We start from the raw sequence: 26,557 nt of genomic DNA on the forward strand, positions 1-26,557 counted from the left end.
CAGAGTTGTCTCTATTCAAACAGGTGAAGCTATCACAGGCATAATTACATATATGATTAATGCTCATTAGACCCATCAGATAGGGTAGACCAACTCTATGTATATGTACACAAACACCTTCCTGATGAATTTGTCCACAACTCCTCAGTAAGGACCCACTTTTTTTTTTTTAACTACAAAATCTCTTCCTCTGAGGAGAGTCCTTGCATGTGGAAACTTGGTTAGCTTTGTGTCCTAGACAGTGCTAGGTGAGGAGTAAATATTCAGGAAATTGCTTTCAAATGATTGGCACCAACCTGGCTGGTTTTGTGTGTCAACTTGATACAAGCTAGAATCATCAGAGAGGAAGGAGCCTTAGTTAAGGAAATACCTCAATGAGATCCAGCTGTAGGGCAATTTCTTAATTAGTGATCAATGAGGAAGGGACCAGCCCATGAGGGATGATGCCATCTCTGGGTTGCTGGTCCTGGGTTCTATAAAAATGTGGGCTGAGCAAGCCATAGGAAGCAAGCCAGTAAGCAACACCCCTCCACGGCCTCTGCGTCAGCTCCTGTCTCTGGGATCCTGCCCTGTTTGAGTTCCTGTCATGACTTCCTACAGTGATGAATAGCAAAGCTGAAGTGTAAGCCAAATAAATCCTTTCCTCCCCAACTTGCTTTTTGATCATGATGTTTCATCACAGCAATAGCAACCCTAACTAAGACAGACACTATTGAAATGCCAAGTTCCCACCTACCGTTAAAGGAATAGAAATGAATTTTAAGTTGCCACCCCCAAATAAGAATTATTGAGTGATACTTCATCATGAGCCAGAGCCACTAACACCATGACTATGTGACGGTGATGTGCATCTGCTTATACTGGAGATAAGTTAGAAGCTTGACAGCAAAGTAGGGGGCAGTAAAATGTCCTCAAGGATGTCTGAATTTCAGTCGTCCTGCCATTGTTCTTAGTATCATTGGGAAATGTTTGGATGGCCCATTTTTATGAGAAAGCATTGTCCTCAATAAAAATACTCACCATTTACATCTTAGAGCATCCTCCCCTCTGAAACTTCACAAGAGAAAGAAACTAATGTACAAAGTGTCCACAAAATACTCTCTAAGCACAGTCATGCCTTTGTTTCCTCTTCTCTCTGCCTGTTTATACTGTAATATTAATAAATGCAGCATTTTAATGAGCTTTGACTGAATCATCTTCAGAGAGTTGGTGCAGTAGGCTCCTTGGAGACACATAACTGAAGTTCCTGGGTTCTGGAGAGGAGCGTGCTCCTCATTAGCTAGGACAGCTAGGCACAGGGCTGCTCAGGAGAGCCGGGCACAGCTCGAGCCCACCTGTGCCTCCACAGGACTGTAGCGCCTCTGCCCTGCTGTGTACCAACCCCAGGGCCTTCATTAAAAGTGTCAGGTGCTTTCCCCAGAGCCAGCGCTGATGGCATGTCACGCTGCTGTCCCTAGAGGAGCGGTGCTGACACCTACTAATGGTCTGACAAACGGTTAAGTAGCTGTTGGAGCTCAGGTTGGGGAGGGGGTGGGCTGCTGCACCTGAGCATGTCAGCCAGGGCCGATATCTTCCTCACCATCGATATCTTCCTCACCATCGTCAGTGCTGAAGGGGAAGCGTGTCTTCCCACCCCAGCAGGTTCCTCTTACACTTCTATAAAAGAAGGCTTTGCCAGGGGAAACCCAACTACCAGTCAGCAAAATTGGATGTTGGTGGATTTCTGTGTTGGTGGCATTTTGCTTGCCCCTTCTGTGTTTGGACTGCCTTGCATCACATGCTTAGAGAACAGGTCAAAGCCACTTTCACTCACGAAAGCCTAAAAGACAGAACTGATCACAGAAGTAGTCACAGTCAGGGTTTAGGGAAAAGAATGGCTTCTTGGGGCCAGAATCCTGGTGAAGCAGAGGCCAATCCAGGCTTTGCTGAGCACATATTTTTTTTTTCAGCCTGATTTTCTGGCTTTTTTCAGGAATTCAGAGGACTCTGGTATTATTTTATTATATTTCTGTGGTGTGGATACAGGTCCTTCCAATTGTTCAAAGCTGAGGGTCCTGATGCTTCCATTTATGCCCATGGATGCATCCGTCTAAGGGCAACTGAAATGATGGGATTGGCTTTAAAAGGTTTCTTCTAGGCTCCTGAGTTGTCCAGGCCATGAATCGGTGCAATGGGGTTCTTCTGTCTAACACTAACTCTGATCCATGCTTCTACAGTTTAACTTTTTTCTTTTTTAGTTTTTTAATCATACCCAGGTGCAGGCTCTCCGACAAGTTAAGCTCTACATGGATGTGCAGGGCCTCAGCACTCCTGGCTGTTTATTAAGAGAATTAGATGTAAGTTCAGCAACTTGAAGGGTTAGCTAAGAGCTCAGGAGGCCTGAGGACACTCTGTGGTAGGTTCTAGCCACCTGTTAGAGGGACATCTATCTTTAAGCCCTCTACCATGCTCTCTGTTAGACAGACATCTGTTTTTAAGCTCCCATCATGTCCCACTAATGTTAAATGGCTACAGCCATTCTTTCTTCCCCTGACCAACTCAATCTTAGGCCTCCCTGACAGTTTCTGTGAAAGGTTATGGCTTTTGACTTGGAGGCTGTCAAGCAGATTTTAGATTTGGGGTGTCGTTGCTTCTTATGTGTGTTCTTTTGGAGGACAGACGGATATAGGATGGAAAAATAGAAGATAAGATGTGAAGAGGAGTGAGGTAACTGTGTGTATATGTGTGTGCACATACACGTGCATGCTTGTGCTTGTATGGTGTACTTATGTGCAAGTACAGACACTCACAGGTCAGAATGGTGTAATAAAGGTCATAAAGACAATGCTGAGTATCAGACATCACCTTCCACCTTATTTTAGACAGTGTGTGTGTGTGTGTGTGTGTGTGTGTGTGTGTGTGTGTGTGTGTATGTGTTTGTGTGAGTTTGCCACAGTACATCAGGCCAGCTGGCTCAGAACCTTCCTGGGATTTTCTTGCCTCTGCTTCCCATTTTGTCCAGGTTTTTGTGGGTTCTAGAGACTTGAACTCAGATTTTCATCCCTTCTAGCCCTGTGAGATGAAAGTTTTAAGTTAAAAACAAGCTCTGGCCTTACTCTCTAAATTATACTTTGAAAGTTTCATAGCATCACCAACTTTAGTATATAGAGTCTCATACAGAGAATGTCGGTCATGTCTACTTACTCACCTAGGGCAGAGGTTCAGTTCACAAGAGCCATTTTTGTACCTTCTTGTCTGTCTTCTCACAGCCTCATGGAAGTCGGTGTTTTTATTGGTTTCCAATTATAGAAGAGTAATTATCTATATTGACTAAAGAAAATTTAAGGAGGTAGCAGTGGTAAGCTTTTAACTGATATATGATAGCCGCGTCGTAGAGTGTGATATGTCCATGGTATCATAATTAAAATCAAGCATATGTACCATGTCTATCATTTTCATATATCTAGCATGTTTTTGGATATGAAGATCCAAAATCCTTTTCTCTAGAGCTTTTAAAATATCCAATACAATTTTATTAACGGAAGTCACAGTACTATATAAGAGAACACCAACATTGCATTCCATTCATCCCTCCAGTCCAACCTTAACCTTGTACTTGTGCACAAATCTTGCTCCAACCAGCCCTCCCTCTTCCTTCCATAGCCTCTTGTAGCCACTCTTTCACTATGCCTCTTCCCTATTTTTTGAGATTTATTTTTATTGTTTGCATGTATCAGTGTTTTCCTGCATGCATGTCTTTGCACCATCTGGTTGCCTGGTACCTGTGGAGGCCAGAAGATGGTATCAGATGTCCTGGAACTGGAGATGGTTGTATGCTGCCATGTGCATGCTGGGAATTGAACCAGTCTTTTGCAAGAGTAGATAATAATCTTAACTGATGAACCAGCTCTCCAGTTCCAACTCTACTTTGTGATTGAATCTATACTGTGTGTAAATGAGACCTCACAGTGTTTAGTCTTCTGCGACTGAATTACATAATGTATTATCCTACAGGCTTATCTGTGTTGCTGCAAATGGCATGATTTAATCCTCTTAATTGTTTAATCCTCCTTATGATTGGATATTATTCTGTTGTCTATATGTACCACACTTTCTTCCTATGCTTGTGAGCTGGTGGACACCTGTGTTGTCTTCATTTTTGGCTCTTATGAAGAGTGCTATGATGCACACAATACAACAGAGATGCACACAATACAACAGAGGCTGAAACCATTTCCATTGGATATATACATATATTTACATACATATACATATATATGTATATATATATATATATATATATATATATATATATATATATATATATGAAAATAGGATTGCTGCCAGATGACAGATCTATGTGTAGCTTTTAAAGGAACCCTGTTCATTCATAATGGCTTTACTAACTGATTGTCCCACTAACATATAAGTCTTCCATTCCCTCAGATATTTCTGGTTTTTGTTGTTTTTGTCTTTGTTTCTGTTTTCATCAAGTACTGGGAATTAAGCATAGCGTCTTGTATGTACTAAATGCTTTCTCACTCAGTACATCTACGGCCTTACTGTTGTCTGTTTGGTAACAGGTATTCTAAGTGGGTGAGAGAATATATCATTGCGGCATTGATTAGCATTTTCCTGAAGATGAGTAATGTTGAAGATTTCTTCACATTTGGTAGTTTGTATGCCTTTTAAGGTCTTTTGCCCATTTTTAAATTGAGTTATTTTATTTTATTTTGCCGTTGAGTTCGTTTTAAAGACACACAAGGAGGTTGGGGATTTAGCTCAGTGGTAGAGCGCTTGCCTAGCAAGCGCAAGGCCCTGGGTTCAGTCCTCAGCTCCGGAAAATAAAAAAAAAAAAAAAAAAAAAAAAAGACACACAAGGAATTGAGGACCCTTTCACATGGGGACCTGGGGCACCCTCCTGTGAGAGCTGTGGTTATTGGCTTTCAGAGTGAAAATTCAGGTGTTCCTCGGTCTGGATCCCTGGCTAAGTTAAAGACTGAACACTAGTGGGCTTTCCTCACTTGCTGAGTTTTCAAAGTGGATCCAGAAAGCCTGCCCGGAGAGCAGCTTCCCTCCCCTCTGGTCTTCTCTCTTTTCACAATTTTATTGTGAAAGCACACAGCTTTTGCTCAATTCGCAGTGTCCCTTTGGAGATTCATTGGTCGTTGATGGTTGTCTGTGTTCTCTTTCCAGGGAAGAGTGATCCTTTCTGCCTGCTGGAGTTGGGCAATGACCGACTTCAGACACACACCATTTACAAAAACCTCAATCCTGAGTGGAACAAAGTTTTTACATTGTAAGTATGTCATGCTCTGGGATCCCAGGAGCAGCTTTTACTTAGAGAGCAATTATCCCTGGTGTGTATGGGGAAGTTTGGGGGGCTCCTGGGGGGAACTTTTCCACCCAGTTTTATGTGCAAAGAGCGAATTTTATTGTTTCTTCTCTTCCAAAACCCTTTTATCCTTTCATTTTATAGTGTGGCTTAATAATAGAAGAGACCATTTGGAACTGTAAGGGACTGTTCAGAGACATTTATAAAGTAGATCTTTTAGTGACTAAATTAATCTGTGGATAGATGGAAGCTTCTAGATGTCCAGACTAATCTATTTCTGGGTTAAGAAAAGTTACAAATGGAGTCCTGTCTTAAATTCTAAGCACTTAAATGTTATGATACTATTTTAAATGCATGAAGATTTGTATTCTGTCAGAATCTTTTGGAAAATGCAGATTATCTATGAATCCTTAATGATTCCCAATGGCTCCTGGTATTCCCTTCTATCAAAGTGGCTGGCTCCTTTGGACTGCCCTATGTATTTCATCAAACTTGGGCATTTAGGAAGCTGCATATACTTAGCTTCCTAGTTTGCCTTAGACTTCAAGGTGCCTGTCTGTTAAGAGAAGTCCCTATTGGACTTGGTGACCTGGTGATGCCTCACCCACTCAAAACTGATGCTTAGTCTGAGCTTAAGATTAGAAAGAGTCAGATTCGCCTCCTGTGCAATTGACAGTATGCATAGCAAGTCCCCCAACGGTCTAGCAGAAGTGAATTACCTGGAGACACATCAGCCAACTGCCAGATACAAGGGTTTTGACAATAGCCATGGCTCTGGTTTTGATTGTCCGTGGTGCCTGGTTTCTATTCAATATAAAGAAAAGGTACTTCTAAAACTGCACATGGGGTTTTTGGTACTTTATGTTTCAACTAGAAAAGGATTTCTGTATACCTCATCAAATAATGAATTTTACCACTTTTTTTAAAAAAAATATTTAAAAATATTTATTTGCTTGTTTTTATATATACATGTAAGTATGCAGGCATGCAAGTATGTATGCCTGTGTGAGCATATGTGTACCACGTGTGCATTCAAAAGACCACACAGGCTAGAAAAGAGTGTGGAATCCCTTGGAACTATGGTTATAGGCAGGAGTGAGCTATAGGGTGGGTGCTGGGAACTGAACCTGGGTCCTCTACAAGAGCAGTGACTGCTTTGAACCCTTGAACAATCTCTCCTCACATTTTCTCTTCATTGACTTCAAAGGTAATTTTTGCTTTTCCCATTGCAGAGTGACTTTGCAATCCCCTTCATTTTTTCTTCTGCTTCTTCTCTCTTTCTCTTTCTTTCTTTCTTTTTTTATTCTGTTTCTTTAATAGTACCACCCTTGAGTGCACACATGTGTGGAAAACGCCACAGGAAGAAAGCTGGCTTCTCCCATCATGTGCACATCTGAATCTTCCATGATGGAAGGTTTGGGAATACAGTCAGTTTGATATAATTTTTGGAGTTTAATTAAATGGTAGTTTTATACTCTGAGGACACACAGACTTAATTAGTGCAAGTGTTTTCAGATCTTCATGGAGCGGACGTCACTCACGTGTTTTTGTGTATAATACCTGATATTTCCTCTTTCAGCCCTATTAAAGATATCCATGACGTTTTGGAAGTGACAGTGTTTGATGAGGATGGAGATAAAGCTCCGGATTTTCTTGGAAAAGTCGCCATCCCCTTGCTGTCTGTAAGTCCTCTCCATTAATCAACAATTTGTAAGTCGGAGTTTCTATGGTCTAGAGTAATTTTATCTTTGTCAGTCTTGGAGCTACAGTGGAAAGTAGTATTAATTCTTCATATTTTAGGTACAAAGAGACATAGCCTTTTCTGTGTCAGTCTAATATTTATTTAATCAATCAGACATTGTGGCCAATCTTTCAATCCCGCTCTCAGACTTCATCCCGTCTCAGGATGGCACTCCTGTCTGATTTCAAGGGATCCTCCTCTCTGATCAGATTTTCCACAGACTAATGAGGACTATGCATTGATTTCTTTTGAGTTCCTCCCTGTCTATTTCATTAAAGATTAATTGTGGTGACTGCACCTTTGTTCTCAGTTCTCTTAAAGACCCCTTTCCCCAAAGTTCTGTCTGTTGTGTCTGCTTTCAGACTTTAAGTAGTTTGTGGAAGAAAGTAAAGATATGCCTTGGAAAATCAAGAGGGTTTCAATCATCTGGTTAAGGTCAACAAAGAAGAAAAACATAATAATAATAAACCATACAAAATGCAGTAGAGAAAGCATCCCAGAATGCGTTTACGAGAGTGAAGGGGAAAAGGTGGCCAATAATTGTCTTTTTATTTATTTATTATTTAATATCCACCTTTTCCCTTTTGATGGGACATTAATATGTATCAAATGAACTTGTTAGAGGCAAGCATTTCAGTTTTCCATCCATTCATAAAATTGGTTGTATACTCATTATGGGTTCACCAAAATATGAGAGTTGATTTCTTCCCTCACACTTTTTTTCCCCCAAAGCTATTTGTACATTTTTGTGAGCTGTTCACTCTGTGTTCTAACCACAAGCTTCATCTTGCTCCCATAATGTTTACAGGGAGGGGAATACTGTACCTCTTAATATCTTTTCATCTGCTTTTGATCGCTTGGTTAATTTCTCCCCAAGTTCTCATATCCCTGATGCTCCTCCAAGAAAATGCATGCAGCAGCTGCTGGCTGCTGCAGCCGGCCCCTGCCAAATGCTCTGAGCTCTCCGTGGCAGGCGGCAGTGCTGCTAGAGAGGAGATGGCAGTTTGGGATTCCCCACCTTTTTTATTACAGCTTTGTCAGATATTCCTAGAAGAATACATGGAGCAGGAATATGGGACACACTTTAAAAGAAGTCTAAAGAGAGATGATACAAAACCAAAACATCCATCCTTTACAATTTAGTATATATGTATGTGAGCAGAGTGGTGTCCTCTCTCTTTCTCTCTCTCTCTCTCTCTCTCTCTCTCTCTCTCTCTCTCTCTCTCTCTCTCTCTCTCTCTCTCTCTCTCTCCTCTCTCTCTCCTTCCCTCTCCCCCCTCTCTCCTTCTCCCTCTCTCTCCTCTCTTCCTTCTCTCTCTTTCTTTCTCCCTCTTCCTCCCCTTTACACTTTTTAATAGATTAATCTTCAATGTATTTTACTCATTGACATGTGACTACAATTTGATAGTTTAGAAACCCTTGATCTTTTTTCTTTGTTCGTAAAACTTCCAAACTTTCGTACATTTGCTTGTTTTTCTGTGGTATCAGCTACTGGCTTTGCTTTCTTACTTCAGTCCCTCAATTCCTCCTTGACTTTGTCTCTCCTTCCCTCCCTGCTCAGCAGATCTAAGACAGGATGTCCAGCTGCATCAGGACTACCCAATCCTAAGGCTGTTGATGTTTGAAGTTAGAACGTGTGTATGTTAGATGGAACTTTCCTGTACATTTTGGAGTGCCCAGCAGGTTCCTGTCTTCTCTCTGTGACAGTAGCACTGTTTTCCTCTGCTGTTGTAAAAACTAAAGATGTCCCTAGACATTGGCAAAGATACTGAAGGGTGGTGGACTCCCTTATGGAGACAACAACTCGACTAAACTAATGGATTCTTTTTTCAAAATATCCCTCCCACCTAGAAAATTATGGCAAAGACATACCTTACTCAATACCTGCTTTAAACACAAGCCAAACTCCACAGTTGAGTTTTGCAGTACTGGAACAAGCTATCCCACGGCCTATTGTTCATTCTTTTGTTTAACAAATGCTGATGAAATTTCACTGTGTGGCAGGCAATTTTAGCTAACAGTGCCCTAATGCTGACCCCAGGGAGCTCCCTCTTCCCTTGCAGCTTATATCATGTTTCATATGAGATGAGAATACAGAAAGATAATGAAAATAAAGTCAATATCCAGTGTTACATGATAAAGACCCACCACTGGGGCACCAAGAGTGTAGGGAAGTGGACATCAGGTATCCAGGACTACAAGGGGAGGGGTGCACAGGAAAGGAGACACTCAAGTGGGAACTCAAGGGGTGACAGAACAAGCAATGTAAGTATTGGGGAAATTTCCAGGCAGGGGATCGATCATGTGTGTGCACAGGTTCACTCACAGGAAGGACTTTGCCTGTCAACGTCCAGAAATGGCTGGGAGGCCAGTGTAGATGGAATGCAGGGATCAGAGCACAGTGGTCTATAAAACAGAAAAGGACACAAGGGTAGGGTAGTGCAAGCCTTGTGGTACCCTGACAGCCACGCACCAAGGCCTGTGATGGATTTGAACTTTTCCTCAGTGAGGGCTGGGGAACTACAGGTTTATGTTGCTTACTAGTTAGAGTTTCTGTTGCTGTTATGAAACACCATGGCCCAAAGCAACTGGGCCGGGGGCTGTTGGTGTTTATTTCAGCTCACAGTTGAGCATTTGTTTCATTGCTAAGGAAAATGGAGACAGAAACTCAAGGTAGAAACCTGGAGGTGGAACTGGAGTAGAAGCCACCAGAGGAGTGTAGCTTACTGGTTTCCTCCTCATGGCTTCCCCAGGCTGCTTTCTTGTAGCATCCAGGACCACCAGCCCTGGGATGGCATTGTCTACAGTGAGCTGGCTCCTCCCACTTCAGTCATCAATCATTAATCAAGAATCTGGTTGGAGCATTTTCTCAGTTGACATTCCTCTTCTCAAATGAATCTAGCTTGTAACAAGTTGGCATAAAGCTCGCAGGACACATTATTTATTTGTTTTAAGTACAAGTAGCATGTGGTACAACCAAGAGAAAGCCCCAGTTTAGCAGGCTCTGCCTTGCAGAGCAGCCAGGCCAAGGCTGTAATCCTCTTAGTTGCCTTGGGGACGCCGGCGTGGCACTGGGTGCAGCCTCTGCTGCTGCCGTCCATGCCACTGATTTGATTGAGATTAATTTTAATTCTCTGACTGATAGATTGGGAAAATGACCAAATCCTAGAGTAGACCTGTGTCTTCTTGACATCAGGTGGTCCACCTGCAACAAATTGACCTTTTCAAATTAATTTATTTCCTAATAGAATGTAGATTATAAATGTGATTTCTAAATGTCGTGACTCTCATTATGACTGAAAATTATAATCCAATAATTATTTAATTTACTGTTCTGTTATCAAATAATACTGAACTGTACTTGGGAGGGTTTGTTGTTTAAAGATATGACCATTTAGGTGTACTTTTTTTTTTCCGTCTTTAGTTTATATCTCTTGAGGGATACATACCTGACAAGTTCAGTGTGGTTAATATTCTAAATCATTAATTTTCTAATGACTTAGTCTTTCACATTTAATTTTGGAAATTTACAAATTAGGAAACAGGAACACAGAAGTGACCCTGTACTGTAGCTGGTTAGTAAGCAAGTTTTTAATGTAGACAGCCTCATGTTGGAGTCTGACTCGCCGAGTTTCTTAGACAGACATGGTGCACACCCATCGAGCATCAAACCATAAGGAAGGCTAGGGATGTGTTTGCACGACTGTGATATGTACAGTTAGGGCTGGCCAGAGAGACATGGTAGGAGAAGTGTAGGAATTCTTGGGACATATCTGTACAGTTGGAACAGAAAATGAAAAGTCACAAATGCCACAGGAAAGGAACAAGATGCTTTGATGGATTACAATTTGAGACAACATTAGGAAACAGAGATTTGAACTCACTCAGGAAGGAGTAGTGAGCATGACTGTGGATGGATGGGAAAGTCCTCTAAAGCAGGGGACAAAGCTGAGAGGTGCAGGAGAATGGTTACATTGCAGATACAAGGAGGGCCTGGGTGCCTTGGTCTTGGGATCAGAGTGGGGAGGGTAGAAGGGCATTGGATCTGTCTGTTAGCAGGGATCCAGGATGGATTTGGAATAGAAGCAGTGACTTTAGAGTACTCCACTAGGACCACAGTGTGAGGATATTCCAGAAGATTTGTTGAATATCCAAGAATTAAGCATCAGAGAAAATGCTTGAGATTTATTTTTTTATATTTCTTAGGAAAAGGGTTGATTCCTGCTTTTATTTTTTCAGTTATGTGAAAGAATTAAGAAAGGGGAATCTGTGGTACTTACTAGTAACTTTACAAGAGAATTAAAACTTTATTCAGTGATGCATTATTTTAGCTTGGTCTGGTAGCACAGGTCCATAATTGCAGAGACTTAGGCTGAGGCAGGGGAATCACAAGTTCAAGGCCTGCCCAGGATGCATAGTGAGTCATTGCCAGTCTAGGCAATGTATGGAGATCTTGACTCAGTATAAAAGGAGGACTGGGGATAGAACTCAGTGGTGGAACACTTGCCCAGCATGGAGGAGGTCCTAGGTTCAATGCTCCATATGATGAAAATATCAAAATTTATATTTTAAAACAATTTTCAACCAACAACATATTCGTAATTGAACGGGGATAATTTTGTGCAGTTATCTTCTCTTTACCTAAGGCACAAATTAAAGTTACACTCACCATTTGGTGGTGTTGTACTTAAGGATGGTAATCGTATGATGATAAAACACCATGAGCAAAAGTAACTTGGGGAGAAAAGGGTTTATTTCAGTTTACGGTTCCACATCCCAGCCCGTCACTGAAGGAAGTCAGGGAAGGAATTCAAACAGGGCAGGAAGCTGGAGTTAGGAGCTGGAGTAGTCTGTCTCACTGGCTTGTTCCTCATGGCTTGCTCAGCCTGTTTTCTTATAGCACCCATGACCACCATCCCAGAGACGGCACCACCCACCTTGAGCTGGACCAGCCCACATCAGTCACTAATTAAGAAAACCCACTGCTGGCTTGCCCAGAAGCCAGTCTGGTGGGGAGCATTTTATCAACTAAGATTCCCTTTTCCCAAATGACTCCAGCTTGTGTCAAGTTGACATAAAACTGCTCAGCACAGTGAGGTAAGGAAGGCACAGTGCACTTAAAATACCCAAGTCCAAGGTAGAGAATGTACCTTAACTTCTCATTTCACTCACTATTAATGTACTTAAGCCTGTTGCTAAGGTGCATTTAAGACTGTTGTGTAGCATGAATCCTAAAGGGTCTTATTAATTAAAAAAAAAAAAAAAACCTGGAGCTGGGTATTGGGTTGAATGCTGGAAGATAAGAGAAGCAGAACAAGCCACAGCCACCTCACCTCACCAGTTCCTCAGCTGATCTTATTTCCTCAGACTGGAAGTCGCTGAGTCCTCATCCAGAATGAATCTCAGTTGAACTGCTGCTAGAAGTCCAAAAGCTTAACCAGCTCTAGTTCCTGGTTTTCATGCTTTATATACCATTCTGCTTTCTGCCATCACTTCCTGGGATTAAAGGCTCACTTCCTGGGATTAAAGGTGTGAGTCACCATGCCTGGCTCTTTCCAGTGTGGCTTTAAACTCACAGAGATCCAGGTGAATCTCTGCCTCTGGAATGCTAGGATTAAAGGCGTGTGCTACCACTGCCTAACATCTGTGTTTAATATTGTGGCTGTTCTGTTTTCTGACCCCAGATAAGTTTATTAGGGTGCACAATATTTTGGGGAACACAATACCACCACATTGTTCAATATGCTGGGCGGTGGTGGCGCATGCCTTTAATACCAGCACTCAGGAGGCAGAGGCAGGCGGATCTCTGTGAGTTCGAGAGGCCAGCCTGGTCTACAAAGCGAGTTCCAGGAAAGGTGCAAAGCTACACAGAGAAACCCTGTCTTGAAAAACGAAAAAAAAAAAAAAAAAAAAAAAAAAAAAAAAAAAAAGACTGTTGAATAAAAAGCCAGACTAACTCAACTATAGCTTTTTTTTTTAATTTTTGCCTTTGTGTTTTCTTTTTTGAAATTAAAATATAATTTCAACATAACCATTCTCTTTCCTCCTTTCCACCCCTCCCTTGTTCAGTATAGCTTTTCAATTAGGGTAAAAGTACTACCTGGCAAGTGGGTCATTTAAAAATTGAAACATTGAGGCTGGTGAGGTAGGTCAATGGTTCAGAGCACTCTCCTTTCCAAGAGCCCCAGTTCAATCCTCAGCACCCACAGAGTGGTTCACAACCACCTGTAACCCCAGTCCCGAGGAATCTGATATTTTCTTCTGGCCTCTGTGAGCACCAGGTTTACCTGTGATGCTTAGACACAATACAGGCAAATTACTCATATACATAACGTCAAACAAAATTAAAACTTCATACATTAAGATTACAATATTCATTGATGCTAGTGAATTGTTCAAGGCATATGTATATATTCAATATATATCTGAATAAAAAATCCAAGGTCAATGAGCCATCCTTGCACATGCTTAATTTCTCTTCAATTAAAAACAAAACACAAAAGTCACAGGGCCTCCTTTCTAGGCCGTCTCCATCCCTTTGTTTCAGCTGCTGATCCAACAGAAATACTTTTCACCAGAGACACCCCTGACCTACTGCCAGTGGCCACTCGCTGGGACCCAGGTAGGGGATTTTAACTATCCTTCCTGTTTCCCACCCCAATCTCTGCAGACTTACTCTTGATCCTGTAGCAGCCAGCCTGCAGGAAGCCCTCCTCCTATCTTACCTATACTCTCTGGGGACTCTGCCTGTTGGTGAGGACCCTGGTCCTCATAGCTCTTTCCTGCAGCTCCTCTCAGCCTTTCCTCCTAGCCCATCTGCATTCCTTTGTGCCACTTGTTGACCTACAAAAGCACCTTCTACCAAGGATCCCACAGACACCCTAGTAGTCTCGGATCCAGAGTACGCATAGCATCCAAGAATGGAACACCTACCCAACAAAGACAAGACCAGATAGCCACACCAAGATATATCTCAAACATCAAAAATCCAGATAGTTAGATACCAGTGCAAAAACACAATCGTGAACACCTGAGACAATATGCCTCCTCCAGAAGCCAGCAGCCCTACTGGAATAGGCCCTGAGAAATGCAATTTAGCTGAAGCACGAGGCAAGACTTTAAAAACAGAAATGATGAATATGTTGAAAAATTTAAAAAAGGATATGAATAAATGCCCTATTGGTGACCACGAAAATAGAAATAGTTAAATGAAATAACGAAATCGTTTGAAGACATGAAAGTAGAAATAAAATCACTAAAGAAAACTCAAATGGAAATAAACTGGAAATGAAAAACTTAGGATGTCAGACAAAAACCTCAGAGGTAAGCCTTACTAACACATTATAAGACCCAGAAGAAAGAATTTCAGTCAAAAGAAATATTAAACTAAAAAAGAAATATCTAGACACAATACATCCAGGAGCTCTGGTCCATTGTGCAATATATACCCAACCTATGAAAAACAGGGATAGGGGAAGAAGATGAAACCCAGGTCAAAGGCATAGAAGATATTTTTAACAAATCATAGAAGAAAATTTCTCAATATAAAGGAGATGCCTATGATGGTACAAAGAACAACACAGAACACCAAATATACAGAACCAGAAGCGAAATTACTCATGAAACTCGATAATCAAAGCATTAAAAGTACAGAACTTATAAAGGATAATAAATGATACAGGGTAGAAAGACCAAGTAACATATAAAGGCAGCACACTAGAATAGCGAAACCCTGAAATCCAGAAGTGCCTGGACAGATGTTCTACAAACTGAGAGACCACAGATGCCAGCCCAGACTGTGGTACCCAGAAAAACCATCAATCACATTCAGATGGAGGGAAAAAAGTGAAAAAAATGTCCTATTAAAACCAAATTTAAGCAATTTCTATCTACCAATCCAGCTCCACAGAAGGCCCTAGTAGGAAAACTTGAGTCTCAATAGATTAACTATATCCAAGAAGACACAAGGAATAAATAAGCCCATGACAGCAAATCAAAAGAGTTGGAAAAAACCCACAATGTAACAATAAAATAATTGGAATCAATAAAAATAGCTCATTGAAAACTCTCTATTAATGGTCTCAATAAAAAGACAAAGACTAACATTAGAAAATAGAGCGCGGGGCGGTAGTGGCGCACGCCTTTAATCCCAGCACTCAGGAGGCAGAGCCAGGCGGATCTCTGTGAGTTCGAGGCCAGCCTGGGCTACCAAGTGAGTTCCAGGAAAAGGCGCAAAGCTACACAGAGAAAACCAAAAAAAAAAAAAAAAAAAAAAAAAAAGAAAAGAAAATAGAATCCATCCTTCTTCTGCATCCAAGAAACATACATCACCATCAAGGATAGATCTCACCTGGGCTAAAGGGATAGGAAAAGATATTCCGAGCAAATGGGTCCAGGAAGAAAGCAGGTATAGTTATCCTAATAGATGGCAAAATAGACTTCAAGCCAAAACTAATCAAAAGAGCTAGGGAAGGACATTAAATACTCATAAAAGAAAAAAATACATCAGGAGGACGTTATAATTCTAAGCATTTATTCATGAAACGTAGGCTCTTCGAGTTCATAAAAGAAACACTACTACAGCTAAAATTTCACATTGGCCCTCACACAACCATGGTGGGTGACTTTTAAAAATTTTCTTTATTAAGAAATTTTCTACTCACTCCTCATGCTATCCACAGACCCCCCCTCCTCCCTCCTCCCTCCTCCCACCGACCAGCCCTCTTTCCCAAGACACCCCACATCCCCACATCCTCCAAATCGAGGTCTCCCATGGGGAGTCAGCAGAGCCCAGCTCACTGAGCCTAGGCAGGTCCAAGCCCCTTCCCACTGCACCAAGGTCATGCAAGGTGTCACACCACAGGCACCGGATACCCAGAAGCCTGCCCATGCACCAGGGACAGATCCCGATCCCCCTGCCTGGGTGCGCCCCAAACAGTTCGAGCTGAACAACTGTCTTCCGTGTCCAGAGGGCCTAGTCCAGTCCCATGGGGGCTCCACAGCCACCAGTCCATAGTTCATGGGTTTCCACTAGTGTGGTCCGTCATCTCTGTACATCCTCCCATCATGATCTTGATGTCCCTTGCCTGCAGTATCTCTCCTCTCTCTCATCAATTGGATTCCCGGAACTCAGCCTAGTGCCTGGCCATTCATCTCTGTATCTGCCTCCATCTGTCACTGGACAAAGGCTCTATGATGACAGCTAGGTTATTTGCTTGGCTGGTTACCAGAGTAGACTTGTCCAGACACCCTCTGGACCACTGCCAGCAGACCAAGGTGGGGTCAACCTTGTGGATTCCTGAGAGCCTCCCCAGCACCCTGCCTCTTCCTATTCCTATGATGTCCTCATCTATCATGGTATCTCCCTCCCTGCCCTCCCACTCTGTCCCTGTTCCAGCTTGACCCCCCCATTTCCCTATGTTCTCATCCCTGACTCCTTGCCCTCTGCCACCACCCCCCCCCCCCCCGGTCCACTCATGTAGATCTCATCCACTTCTCCTTCACAGGGTCATCCATGTGTCCCTCCTAGAGTCTTTTCCTGTTAGCTAGCCTCTCTGGAATTGTGGGTTGCAGTCTGGCATTCCTTCCCTCCCATTTAGTATCCACTTATGAGTGAGAATATACTATGTTTGTCTTTCTGAGTCTGGGTTACCTCACTCAAGATGGCATTTTCTAGATCCATCCATTTGCCTGAAAATGTCATGATATCATGTTTTGTTGTTTTTTTTTTTTTAACCACTGAGTAGTACTCCATTGTGTATATATGCCACATTTTCTTTATCCATTCTTCAATTGAGGGGCATCTAGGTTGTTTCCAGGTTCTTGCTCTTATGAATAATGCTGATATGAACATAGTTGAGCATGTGTCCTTGTGGTAAGATTGAGCATTCATGGTGGATGACTTTAATACCCTACTTTTACTGGTAGACAGGTTATCCAGAGAAAATTAAACAGAGAAATGCTAGAGTTAAATAATTTCATAAAGCAAATGGACCTAGCAGACATCAACAGAACATTGCACTCAAACACAAAATAATATAATTCCTTCTTGGAAGCTCATGGAGCCACATACTAGGACACAAATCAAGTCTCAACTGATATATATCTCAAAACATCTTAAAATAACTCTAACCAAGCAAGGGAAAGACTTGTATAATTATAAACTTTAAGACATTGAAAAAATAAAATGAAAACGACATCAGAAGATAGATGTTCCCATGCTCATGGATGGGTAGGAGTAATAGTGTGAAAAAGCCATCCTACCAAAAGAAATCTACAGGTTCAATACAATCTCCATCAAAAATTTAGCACAATTCTTCACAGAAGTTGAAAAACCGATATTCGACTTCATATAGAAACACATGCACACAAACAGGATATCTCAAACAATCCTCAATGATAAAAAGACTGCTGGAAGTATTGCTATCCTGTATTTCAAGTTGTACTATAGAGTTATAGTAATAAAAACAGCATGGTATTGGCATAACAAACATACTGATAAGCACAATAAAACTGGAGATATAGACATGAGTCCAGACAGTATAGATACCTGACTTTTTACAAAGATGCCCCAAAAATCACACTTGAAAAAAGACAGCACCTCCAACAAATGGTTTTGTTCAAACTGAATGGTGGCATGTAGAACACTCATCCATGGCTGATGGGAGTGCAAACTTGTACAGCCACTATGGAAATCAATGTGACAGTTCCTTAGGAAGCTGGGAATAGATTTACCTCAAGATCCAGTTATACTACTCTTGGGCAAATACCCAAAGGTCTCTACATTATACTTTAGGGACACTTGCTCAATCATGTTCATTGCTGTTCTATTAATAATAATAGCCAGATATTGGAAACAGCCTAGATGTCCAAAAGATGAATGGATAATGAAAAATGTGGTATATTTAGACAATGGAACATTTTATACAGCTGTTAAGAATGATGAAATTCACAGGTAAATGGATGGAACTAGAAAAAAATCATCATGGGTGATTTAACCCAAACCACGTGAGACAAGGGGTATTCACTTATATGCGTATCTTGGCTTTTAAGCTTTCGACATGTGTGCTAGACTCTGAATAACCTTAGAGGTTAGGTACTTAGTTTTGGACTGTGGGGAGGAGAGGATCTCCAAAGGATGGAGAAATAGATATATTGATATGGACAGACAGAGGAGAAACTAAAATAGGAGGGTTAAATAGAGAGGAGGTATGGAGAAAAGGGTAAGGGAGGAGATTTGGGGAGGGACAATTGATACCAAATGTCATTTGAAAAACCATATGGAAACCTATTGTAGAAGCTTCCTAAAATATTAACTGACATGAAAGGAATCTAATAATAGGAGAGAAAATGCTCCAAATAGACATCTTTTGCCACCAAGTAAAATCTCCACTGACAAGAATGGCTTACATCTTTCTAAGTTGTTGGTCAATGGAACCCTATGGAAACCTCCAAACAACCAGGCTATTGATTACTCTCCACAACCTGATGGTAATGTCCTATTGCTGAGGACAACACTTATTTATATCACTGAAAATGGAGATGTCAAGCTGGTGCCTTACTGGAAGCTTCACCCCTAATGACTAGTGTTCACAGTACTGGAAGATTTTCTGAAAGACGCTGAAAGTGAGAGTTAATCATCACTGTCACCTGAATAAAAACTCCGTGACCTCCAGCAGTTTCCTGCCTGGAAGATATACTGGTGCAATAGTGGCAGAAATGTTACAGGAGTAACTAATCACTTTCTGATTAGATTTAAGATCTAGTCCATGAGATGGAACCCATAACTAACACTGCTCAAGTAGCAAAGAACCTGAGTCTAGCTAGGTCTTGGGGGCCTTAAGAGCCCAGGGGAAAACCTACTATTATTCTGCTAAAGGAATATAGCAATAAAATGACTCCTAATGAGATATATCTATACCTATAGATCAATACCTCACTCAACCCACATCAGAGATCTTTTTGCAGCAGATGAGAATTAACATAAAGACACATAACTGGAAAATGTGCCAAGAGTGAGAGACTTTGGAGTACACATTCCTGAATGGGATTTTTTTTGCACCAAACCCCTCAAACCCCTCTCCTCGGGGTCCAGGGAGCTATGCAAAGGAGGAGTCAGAAAGATTGTAGGAGCCAGATGTAATGGGTGACACCAAGAAGAAAGTGTCTTCCAGGTACAATGTGACTGATACACATATGAACTCACATAACTGTGGCAACATGCATAAGGTCTATACAAGTTCAAGCCCAGCACTGAGGAGGAGAAGTGGGCAGAGGATCCTACCCCTAACCAAGAAGCTGTTTGCAATTGATACCTGCTGGCAAAGGTGAAATCAGTTTTCTCCAATGGAGTGTCACTGGGTGGTAACCATACTCTAGGGCAGGCCCTGGTCCCAGGAGTAGTGAGCTAACACAAAACAACTCAATGATATTTTGGTAGTTTTATTTCATTTTGAATTTTTTGGCTTTTTTTTGTCTTATTGATCTTTTGTTTATTTTGATTTTTTTTTGTGTGTGTGTGTTTATATGGTCTTTTTGTGTTTTTTATTTTGGGGGTGTTGTTTGTTTGTTTTGGTTTTTTGAGACAGGGTTTCTCTGTGTAGCTTTGGCACCTTTCCTGGAACTCACTCTGTAGCCCAGGCTGGCCTTGAACTCACAGAGATCCACCTGCCTCTGCCTCCCATGTTCTGGGATTAAAGGCATGCGCCACCACCACCTGGCCTGTTGTTTGTTTTTTGAAAAAAAGAGAGAAGTAACACAAGTAACACACAGTTAGGTGGGTGGGAAGGTGTAGAGTATCTAGGAGGAATTGGAGGAGGGGAAAACATTACCAAGTATATTGTTTGAAAAAAATTTTCAATAAAAAAGCATAGTAGTTAATAAAACGGACACACACATAGATATGCAAAATCCTTTACTCAAATACAACCAAGATCATTTCAAATAATTGTTAGAATGCATCATAATTGGACATCTAATACTGGATCATTTTCTTTTTCCTTTCTAATACTCTCAGCAGTACCATAGTAACGCAATGGATGACAGTAAGCTCTTTTCAGTTTTAAAATATTTGGGGCCATTGACACTATCTTCTAATAATGAGGTTTATTTGCTATTTCTATCTTCCATTTAAGTGGACTCAGCGCTCTCAAAATCAGGGCAGCCTCTTCTCTAGCCTAGACTTTCTTCTTCAAATGTAGTTGCTCTCTAAAATCATCTACTGGGCCGATTTAAGAAGAACACAAATTGCTTTAGTTGCTCAATCTGTGTGGAAGCAATCAGGTGCAGCCATCCTTGTGTTTGACAAAACAGACTTCCAACAGAACTAATCAGAAGAGCTAGGGAAGGTCACCACATACTCACAAAATCGAAAACCCACCAAGAGGCTACTACAAATCCAAACGTTATGCACTGAACACAGGGTGCCCAAGTTCGTTAATTAGGTATTGACTCCTTTATTACTTTCTAATAATAAAAGGTATACCTTTATTATTTTTTAATAAACCCAAATTAAAATAACTCCACTCATAGCTCAATGAAATGCATTTTGGAACAAATTTGACTCACCTTCTTATGCAAGTGCAACCCTTAAGATCAAAGCAACCTATACCAGAAATATGGCCTCCATGCTGTCTTATGGAGCTGCAGTATTTTGGTGGAACATGTATGTGTGCTGTGAGGAGCTGTATCCCTAACAGCTTCTTTCAAACAGATTTATGGGACAAATTTTTCTGTAATTACTTGTACAAAATAATGTACCATACAAATTTCCATTTGCATTTTCAATTAAGTATTCTTTGTGTGAGCCCCTGTAAAGGAGCTGCATAAAGTAAGAGACATGGACAATCATGGTTCTTTGTTTGTTTTAAGATTAAGATGGAATTTTTGGCCACTAAAGTAAATAATAGTAAAAATTAAGATTGTATGAACAAGTTTATGATCAATATAAAAATTAGAAATGGCATGTTGCCAGGACTTGGCTTTGGAGTGTAGATTCGTTCCATGAACCAACATGTTCAGTCTTGAGTTAGAAGGTAAATAAAATGGAGAAAAGGATGCATCACCTGGGAGATTATTGGATATAAAGAAGACTTAAATCCCAATATAGGGTGATAGAGGTTATTTTTATATGTATGTGTGCACATCAGGGCAGAGTATGTGTACATGAGTTCAAGTACCCAGGTGTCAAAGGTGTAGAATCTCCCTAGAGCTAGAGCTAAACATAATTGTGGGCCACCTTAATTCTGGGAGCCAAACTTGGATCTTCTCAAAGAGCAATGCATGGTCTTAACCACTAACTCATTTCTCCAGCTTCTCAAATAGTCATCTTTTAGCACAAATGTTCCATTCTTCTTACCCACTTCTCCAAGCATACATGTTAATTGAAATGAGGTGAAAAGTCAATTAGCTCTGCTCTGCCCAGGATGAGGGCACTGTTAACACTCTGGGGTTTTCATGAACCATATGCATTATCATGGCCTGTGAAGGTATTGGGTCAGGTCAGTCAGGCTGAGAAAGTGAGAATGCCTGGTGGGCATTTCCCAGTCTCCTAAAACAAGAAGCTGGTGAGGACAAGGTTGAGCATATCACACAGAATGGCAGATCGTGAATATATTGAACTTTTCTATTAAATAGTAAATCTCTTATACATTAAGTCAAAGTAAAATCTTACTTGCTCCTGCTTTGAGACATCTCAAACATGGTGGTATAAAGCAGGAATGTATAATGTATAGATGTAAATAACATACATGTCAGATAGATGATGTATAATGTATTGCTGTAAGAGTTCAAAACTGGATGAATTATCACTCAGATTATACAAAACACAGCTCTGCGTGTGGGAAGACTTCAGGTTTTATTTCGGAGAGAAAATATTTTTAAAATTGCAAGATTAGAATAAAAATGTATATCATCTATCCAGCGTTAAATACTTAAAAATATATCATGGATTAGGATTACAGCTTAGTGGGAATTTGATGTCCCATTATTGTCAGCATTGAACGACGAAGCAGAATGAACATGGAAGCTCCAAACTCAAACAGAATAAAAACAATGCTTCATGGCTTCGTGAAGCTTCAATCCTGTAAGTCCCTCCATAGTGAGCACTCTGCATGCTGCTTTTGAGCATAAAAGTCTGAGCAGGATCATCTGGAATCTTCTTTTCATCTAAGAGCTGATTACCAGATAACTTTTAGATACATTAAAGGTATAATTCTCAGACTTTAGACAATAAAAAAATCCATGTGATATGTGTCTATGTCTGCACAAAACTGGAAAAACATTGTGTTTCAATGCCCTGTGAACATATTCAAATACTATTGGTTTGGTTCAGAATACCTCAGTAGAGTCCAAAAAGGCAGAAATTGCACTATGGTCAGAGTACCAAAATCTCTTTTTTAAATGTTAGCAAAGAAAGAAAGAACTATCAAACTACTTGGCTCCAAAAGAAAAAAAAAAAAAACAACAAAACTCTGAATTAGTCAATGCACATTCCCAGACTGCAGTTAGAGGGTGCTTAAAACTTGGAACAACACTACATAAACCTATGCATAAGGGCTGAAAGTATAATTTTAACTTGATTGGTTAAGTAACTAAACCTAAAGGTTGCATATCATTTAGAAAACTCAACAAAATTAAATAAGACTAAGAAAATTAGAAAGGAATTGATAAAGAAAGACACCACCCTCAAAGTAGGTTGAGCAGTGTAGCTCAGTGACAGAACACTTGCCTAGCATATGAAAAGTTTACAAGTTATCTACCAGCACTGAGGCAAAAGGAAAGAAAACACAAAATGAGAAAGAGTATATGCAAACAGTGGTGCTGTGGATATGATAAACCCAGGCACTAGAACACCCTTCAAAATACTTGTGAAATTGACACGCCATTTATAGCATTAAAAAAAAAAAAAGAATTGTAGTGAGAATGGGAAACAGTAAACAAGATGCAATTGTGAATATAAGCACCAATTCTTGGTGAGGGACCAAAAGAGTAGGGCTGGCTCTAGAAGAAGATGTGAGATGACCTGAGTGCTATGAAGATGTTTACTCTCTCCAAAGGAACTGTAAGGATAAGACAGTTCCACACTTGGAATAATGAATTGCTAAAAGATCAAAGAAAATTATCTTTAAAAGTATAAATAGAAGAATTTGGCTACCAGATAGTGAATATGCCACTTGGTGAAAATGATTAGTTATGGAAAGTTTGGAAAAGTTTTCAAATGATTCTAACCTTTTCTCTATGTGTTTTCTTCTGTTGTTGTGAAGAAAATAGCATATCAATTGTTTACTGAAGTTATTTTTCTTGAGTCCTAAGGAGATGAGTAATGCTAATGCCATATAAATGCATTAAGAACATGAAAATTGGAAAATGTATTAAATTTTTCCTTGGGATCAGAATTAATAAGTCATAGAAAGACAGAAAATTTAAGAAAATGGAAAATTATGTTCTTCTTGTGTACCAGACAGGCTCGACACAATAGGAAGCATACTGTGTAATTGATAACAATGACATATTAAAGGTGGAATGTTCCACAGCAGTATCACTAGATGTGGAAGGGGTACTTGAAAAAAGTCTACTCCCATTCCTGATTACGGACAAAATAGTCCAATCATTTAGCAATCATATTAGTTACCTTTTTGTTACTGTGACTAAAATGTGTGACATAGACAAAGAGAGGAAAAAGTAGTTATTTTGACTACTGGTTCGAAGGTTTCAGTCAATAGTCTCTTGGCCCCAGGCACTCTTAAACAAAACAGAATGGTGGTAGGTGTATGTGGTGGTAGGAGCTTCTTCACCATGTCTCACTGTGGAATGGAAGAGGAGGATGGGCGGAAGACACAAATGGGAAGGAAAAGGAGGAGGAGGCAGCAGCCAGAGGAAAGATGTTCCCTGTTATCTACTTCTGCCGGTTAGATTGTGAAATTCAGAATCTCACACTGTAGTTCAACCAGCTGGGAAACAAGTACTTTACATCATGAGCCTTTTGTAGGGACACTCCATATCTAAACCGTAACAGTAACTGAAGGATACTCCCTTACCATGAGTCCCAGTGTCTGCCCAAAGCCTCAGAACCATGAGGTACTACCATGGCTGTAGTACCACAATATTCTTTCTATGCCTTCCCCTTCAAAATGAAAAGTATTAATAGGGCCTTCTCTACAGTATTGTTTAGGGACTTCAACAGGCTGAAGTTTATGAATTAACTAGTGAGAACATAAAGCTTTTATATCAGCTACAGCCAATCAATTATATGGAAAACCCCATTATGTACATCTTAATAAGAAATCACATTTTAACGTGTTATCATATAATTTCAAATATCTGTAAACATAAACAGTTAATAAGTAACAGACTATAAAAGATCAGTAAGATACATATTAAGAAAGCAATGGCAATAGCTATATTAACTAGAAAATTTAAAACACCAAAGCCTAACATAAAATAAACAAGATATTATGTCTAAGATCTTTGTAAAGATATTCTAGAACTTTGTGAAGGACTTGACAGAACACTAATTAGGGGTCATTTAACATTAAATCCGAAGCATGAAGTCACTGTATAAAGGATAAAAGACTTGGTAAGTGGTTCTGGGAAAATCAGCTGCTTAGGGAGTTAGGGTAAAACATTCCACTAAGCACAATAATAATTTCAAGATGAATTAAACACTGAGCACTTAAAAGAATGAAAGCTCTTTTTATTTACTCTTGGTTAATATCAGAATTAGTTGATCAGACCTGATTGCTGAAGACCACACACACTTCCCTTGCAAGATGTATCAAGTCGGAACTGAGCTGAAAGCTGTCACCATGCTCCAGAGCCTTCATGTTCTAGAAAGCTTTATGCAGCCTGCTGCGGACCAGTAGTGTTACATAGCTGTGAGTACTGTGGACTGCTGTGGGATGTTCTGTATGGCAAATGTGTTGCTAATTAGTCAATAAATAAAACACTGATTGGCCATTGTCTAGACAGGAAGTGTAGGCGGGACAAGGAGGAGAATAAAGCTGGGAAGTGGAAGGCTGAGTCAGAGAGACACTGCCAGCCACCATGATGACAAACAGCATGTGAAGATGCCGGTAAGCCACGAGCCATGTGGCAAGGTATAGATTAATGGAAATGGATTAATTTAAGCTGTAAGAACAGTTAGCAGGAAGCCTGCCATGGCCATACAGTTTGTAACCAATATAAGTCTCTGTGTTTACTTGGTTGGGTTTGAGCGGCTGTGGGACTGGCAGGTGAGAGAGATTTGTCCTGACTGTGGGCCAGGCAGGAAAACTCTACCTACAGTGGACTATAATATCAACCTGTCAAGCCAGATGTGCTCACTGTTGGAGTAGTGGCATGACTGTTTTGGTGGTAACCAACTACGTTCTGATTGTACTTAAGGCCCATTTCATAATTCTCAGTCCTGTAGCTGGTGGGATCAAGACGCCTTCAGAATATATTTAAGCCCATAGGAAAAGACTACTTCTGGTCTTAATAATAAGAGAAGCTTCTCTTTGCAATGAAATATAGTAAGTGCAGAGATGCTGGCTGCTCAAGGTTCTGAGAATAAGTGATGGCTTATTCTGGGTATACAGTCCTAAATAGGTAATTGTGCCACTTCCATTAAAACTGAGTGGACATCGCAGAAGTGGAAGCAGAAAGAATGTGAGAGCCAGAGGACAGGAAGAAGGACAGTGAAACACTGACTTCTAGATGTGACATAGACGATGTAGCCATGATCTCACAGCAGCTACATTGGCCTGTATAAGATGACTAGATGTGTCAATAGTCAATTAGGGATCTGGGAGGGGCCCATGTACTCCTACCCCTCCATGCTTAACTATTGGATACCAATGGATTCTGAGATGGGCTGTGATTGTGTTTGGTTATACCCACTGGCAAGCCTACCATGCTTCAATGGATATTTCCAAACCTGTGGTCAAACTTGATGTTCATGAAACTCAGTGAGTTTCAAAACCAAACCCAAACCACTTTTATATGTGGCGAAGATATTTAGTGAGAGGGTGGAGGATAAAAGGATGAGATTAAAGTAAGGCAGGACAAGGTTACTATAATCAGAATACACTGAATATATTTATCAAATTGACAAATTCCATAAAAGTTGTTAAGAAACTGATAATATTAAAAGGAAGTCCTAAATGTGCAAATGGAAATGAAGCAGTAAGAGAAAAAAATTTCTAAGATCCTCAGATGTCAGACTATGTAGCCTCAGCATCAATTACCATGCTAAATTGAAAGACAAAAAGATGGAATGATTCAAAAACAAAACAAAACAAATGAAGACAGAATGATAGCCTATAAACGAATGTTTGTGGCCAGCATGTATTTTCTTTAATTGTTGAGTCTAAGGTAAGTCAACCTGGAGGAAAGTTAACCCAAAAGAGAAATCCTCATAGCACAGAGATGGCCTGTCTAGTTATGGTCTTGGTAGTTAAGAATGTAGGACAAATTGGCAGATCAGGGATTGAACCACTGGCTTCTCATGTAACATAGCTGAGGTT

The 26,557-nt window shown here is 40.5% G+C and overlaps 1 protein-coding gene across 3 annotated transcripts in view; it reads left to right on the forward strand.

Moving 5' to 3' along the window:
* Mctp2 (multiple C2 and transmembrane domain containing 2) overlaps nucleotides 1–26,557 on the forward strand; it is a 206,263-nt gene that overhangs the window by 76,613 nt on the left and 103,093 nt on the right. For all 3 annotated transcript variants that reach the window (XM_059272997.1, XM_059273001.1, XM_059273005.1), the window contains exons 12-13: nucleotides 5,176–5,278; nucleotides 6,894–6,996. In XM_059272997.1, the coding sequence (XP_059128980.1) occupies nucleotides 5,176–5,278; nucleotides 6,894–6,996 (206 nt within the window). The remainder of the gene's footprint in view (nucleotides 1–5,175; nucleotides 5,279–6,893; nucleotides 6,997–26,557) is intronic.

Source organism: Peromyscus eremicus, chromosome 1, assembly GCF_949786415.1.
Source record: "Peromyscus eremicus chromosome 1, PerEre_H2_v1, whole genome shotgun sequence".
Classification (NCBI taxonomy): Eukaryota; Metazoa; Chordata; class Mammalia; order Rodentia; family Cricetidae; genus Peromyscus; species Peromyscus eremicus.